Source organism: Penaeus japonicus, unplaced genomic scaffold (genome assembly GCF_977035675.1).
Source record: "Penaeus japonicus unplaced genomic scaffold, GWHDUDI00000001_assembly GWHDUDI00000023, whole genome shotgun sequence".
Taxonomy (NCBI): Eukaryota; Metazoa; Arthropoda; class Malacostraca; order Decapoda; family Penaeidae; genus Penaeus; species Penaeus japonicus.
In genome coordinates this window covers 20,725,062-20,729,335 of record NW_028234425.1, presented here as the reverse complement: position 1 = coordinate 20,729,335, position 4,274 = coordinate 20,725,062, and the positions used below count along the sequence as shown (strand labels likewise).

At 34.2% G+C, this 4,274-nt stretch overlaps 1 protein-coding gene across 3 annotated transcripts in view; it reads left to right on the top strand.

The window, feature by feature from the left end:
* The first annotated feature begins 377 nt into the window (after nt 1–377).
* LOC122242248 (BLOC-1-related complex subunit 8 homolog) overlaps nt 378–4,274 on the top strand; it is a 15,661-nt gene continuing 11,764 nt past the window's right edge. The window contains exons 1-4 of one of the 3 annotated variants that reach the window (XM_042999502.2): nt 378–461; nt 1,568–1,680; nt 2,034–2,211; nt 3,483–3,590. In XM_042999502.2, coding sequence (XP_042855436.1) covers nt 1,617–1,680; nt 2,034–2,211; nt 3,483–3,590 — 350 coding nt within the window. In that variant the 5' untranslated portion in view covers nt 378–461; nt 1,568–1,616. Of the gene's footprint in view, nt 462–1,567; nt 1,681–2,033; nt 2,212–3,482; nt 3,595–4,274 lie in introns of those variants that run through there. The other 2 variants (XM_086550197.1, XM_042999503.2) reach the window with 2 other exon arrangements.

Genomic DNA, 4,274 nt, shown 5'->3' with positions numbered 1-4,274 from the left:
CTAATAATAATTATCATGATAATAATTTTGATAATGATATAATGGCTATATTGATGATGATAATGTTGATAATGATAATAATCATCATAAGAATACTATTAACAATAATAATGATAATAATGATGATAACAATCATAATGATTATTATGTTAATAATGATAATGATAATTTTGTTATTGATAATGATAATGATAATTTTGTTATTGATAATGATAATGATACAACTACTACCAATGAAAATAATGATATTGGTAACAATGATGATAATAAGGAAAATAGTAATGATAAAAAATAATGATAATGCTACTACAAATAATAATAATAATAATACCAAAGTGCCAGAAATAACGAAGTGTCTCCTCTTTCCATGATCAAAGAAAACGGAAGTCTTATCAAGAAACCAATGGGCAGAAACAAGTGACATTTCCTTGGAGTAAGTGAGCGAATTAGAACTAATCAACGTAAGTATTACTATAAGCAAATAATCATTACGTTGAACCTCAACAGTAGAAGTTATAGTTGTAACTCATTCTAATAGTTAGAGTTTTCTGTCGGTTATGTGTAGGTAACCACTATTTCCTTTCATCTTCAGTCTTGTAATTAAAAAAGTGCAAATTGAAGTGCATTACATTGGTTGAAGCACCTCATTTACATGGGGGGGGGGGGATTGTGTTCATTTTTTGCCATAAAGGGAGGTACTGGAGATATAGTCTAGCATAGGCCTAGCCTAGTATAGGCCTACGCCAACTGAACTGATGCAAAACCTAGAGTAGTCAAGGTTAGCCTGATCTAATTTCGCTTAACTTTGTCTAAGCTTAATCTAGACTCACAAATACAGTATTACTTTGGTAAGTCTTATTTTTCATATCAGAATGAGGGTTTAGAAATTGGTCAAAATACATCCGCTTCGAGCAGTTGCCGTGGCCTCCACACTGCGCTTTCTGGCAAAGGCCAATAAACCTCAGTGTCGCTTATTCTGGTGGAGCTGGGATTGCTTCCGTTCTTGGTCATGCGTGCCTAGAGAGGTTTACCAGATTTGTCTTTGATTGTATCCATGGTGGAGATTTGTTGGTCTTTGCCATGTTAATCATTAGTAATTGCAGGTACCCATTGCAACGCCTGATTGCACCGCTATTGTTCACCCACTCAGATTATTTAACTTTGAGTGTCCTTTTGGTTCCTCTATAAGGTAGTCTTGTGTGTTTTTCTTTTGTTGTGTCCATTTTCCCCTACACTTTAAAAGTCTGGTATATTGAGGTATTCCCAAATGAGTGGCTGATCCAGGATTTTCCAATTGGGGGGGGGGGGGTGCAGTGGGGATGTAAAGAGGTACCAAGTGCCAAGTACCAAGTAAAGCTTGGGGATTTTAGCTTTTCGGACACAGTTTCAAAGTATTTTCAAACACTGTATTTACCCTGTAGCTTAAATTGTTCACATAAAAAAGAAGCTTCTAAAGAGGTTATGATAGATCTTAGAATATTTGTAATTCATTATGCTAAACAAAAACAAAAAAATCACCACTGAGTGAATTTCTAAGATGGTTTTATCTGAGTTTTCTTCATACCAGTTGATGCTGTAGCAGAGAAAGCCTTGCAAGTGGCTTTTCTCACAAGAAAATGGCCACGATGGTTCCTCCGCAGCCACCAAATGACCCAGACTTGGAGGTGAAGGTGAAGAAAGGTAAATTGGTAATCCAATTTCAGGGAGGTGGACTTTGCAGCAAACCGGTTTCTTGTGGACATTTTGTTCTATTGGCTCCTTATAGTCATTTTTGGCTTAAATTCAAAAGATTTTATCTTTTTTTTTCAATAATCTTGTAGTCTCACTAATGAATGTTGTGGATTTAGTGCACAGTTCAAGAAAAGACACATTATGAAGTTTAGATCTAGCAGAAACCTAATATTGTTGGTGCAGATATTATTTGATTAATTTCCTTAAAATCCAAGGCTGATTTTACACCCAAAGAAAAGATTTGATAATGAGTCGTATATCTCTTAACAGATCCTTGTCATATACACCTCTCCTATTTCTAGCCCTGGAGCGCGTGAGTGAGAACATCCACATCTCAGCCAACGAGCCGTCCTTGGCTGTTTACCGTCTCCAGGAGCATGTTCGGCGCGCCCTTCCACCCACAGTCTCTCGGAGGCAGCACGTCACTGCCCTCCACTCACAGCTTCAGGGAGCATGCTATGATGTCGAGTATGCCCTAGGGTAGGTATTGGTGTTATTTTTATTTCTATGATTACTAGAATTAGATTTAGAAATGTTAGAATTAGTGTTAGGATTGGACTTCTTCTTCTTCTTCTTCTTCTTCTTCTTCTTCTTCTTCTTCTTCTTCTTCTTCTTCTTCTTCTTCTTCTTCTTCTTCTTCTTCTTCTTCTTCTTCTTCTTCTTCTTCTTCTTCTTCTTCTTCTTCTTCTTCTTCTTCTTCTTCTTCTTCTTCTTCTTCTTCTTCTTCTTCTTCTTCTTCTTCTTCTTCTTCTTCTTCTTCTTCTTCTTCATTTTCTTCTTCTTCTTTCTTCATGTGTTAAAGAGGAAGAGTATAGTATTGATAGCAAAGTTCATACTCAAATGCATCACAACCAAAAACCCAAGAATTGTAATATATTGGAAACTAGAAGTTATTTGTGTAAACTAGAATAAATTACTAACAGCTTGTTGCAGCCATTTTTTTTATTACCCCCCTCCCCAAGAAAAAAAAGGGGCTTGGATAAACTGAATTTCTTTGCAACATCTTTCTACTAACATAAGTAGATTTGAAATCAGTCAAGAGCTTTTTGAATTATTTGGTTACAAAAATAGCAATTATTACAGTATATAACATACTCACATAACAAGAAAGTCAGAGAAAGTCATAATGATTTGATATGTATCACATTTTACTACTTTAAAAGTTTGAAATCACTTATAATTTTATTTCTGTATTTTCCCTTTAATAGCAAATTTGGAAATTTATCTTATCAGAAATTGTGGGATATTCTGACTAATGTTAATAGGTAATTAAAAAGAATTACTTTCATTCAAGATAAACATATATGCTTTATGAAGAGGTTAATGAATAACAATTTGTGGATTACACCCTTATTAATGTACTGAAATTTCTTTTATAGGTTGTAATATTCATGTTCTCAAATCTTTAAATGTATATCTATTACAAAGTGGCCATCCCTCTTTTTTCCAAAAGGTAAATCCCCTGTGAATCCATCAGCATATTCCCCTTAAGACTATTCCAATTTTTTTTTTTATGTGTCTTCCATCTGGGCTTTAATCCCCCAGTTAAGATCATTCTTAATAAAGGTTTGTCACTTTACATATATAGATCTTTAGTATATCATGATAGTTTCATGTGTATGTAATTCATGTGATCTTGCTCCTAAATAAATAGAATATAGTGTATATCATTGTTAACAGATAAATACAGCACACAGTGCAAAATGTAAGAATACAATTGGTAATATAACAAGTGATTTTTGATGTATCAGGGCAGTCCGTAGCATGAACGATGCAAGTGAGAAGTTCACCTCCCTGCAAGAGCTACTAAAGAGTGCCATTTTCCATCGTCAGCAACTGAAATACGAGCAGACCCGCAGGTAAGCCAATGAGACGGTTAGTTTGACGTTGTTTTTATGTTACTGCTTTCTGAATTGTTATTGCTAGTTATTGGAGAATTATTTAGAAAGAAAGAGAAAAAGAAAAAAAGTGGATTAAAAGAAGATTTATAAAATTAAGAAAATGTACTGTTATATATTGATTAAATAATGTTTCTCTTTTGCAAATGATGTCCACCTCATTTATTTGTTATTTATTTATTTATTTCCTTCTTTTGTCAACTCAGTCTGTTTTTTAATTCTGTTTTATTTGTTCAGACAATTTTGTTAACAGAGTTTGTCTTGTTTTGTATTGTGTTTACTCTGGAACTGGGGATACATATACAAAAAGAGAAGGATAGTGTTTGGAGTTACTGTACCATTTTGTTTATTACTAGAAACTGGACAAAACTGAATATGTTTTACCACAGATTATTAATTTAAAGCACAAAAGTGCCTATTAAGGGCCTTTCACATCATCATATTTTTTGCCAGTGTCTGTTGCCAACCTCCCTTGACCGGTGTGCCCCCATGATTGAGGCACATGGCATAGGAAAGAGCAGAAACCTTTGGATCTGAGTGCCACTCCATATGGAGATGCCAATAGTATCCCAAGAAAGAGTCATTATTTTCAAGAATTATAACTTTAATATGGACAAAATCAAATTATAACAATTGGCTCAAAAT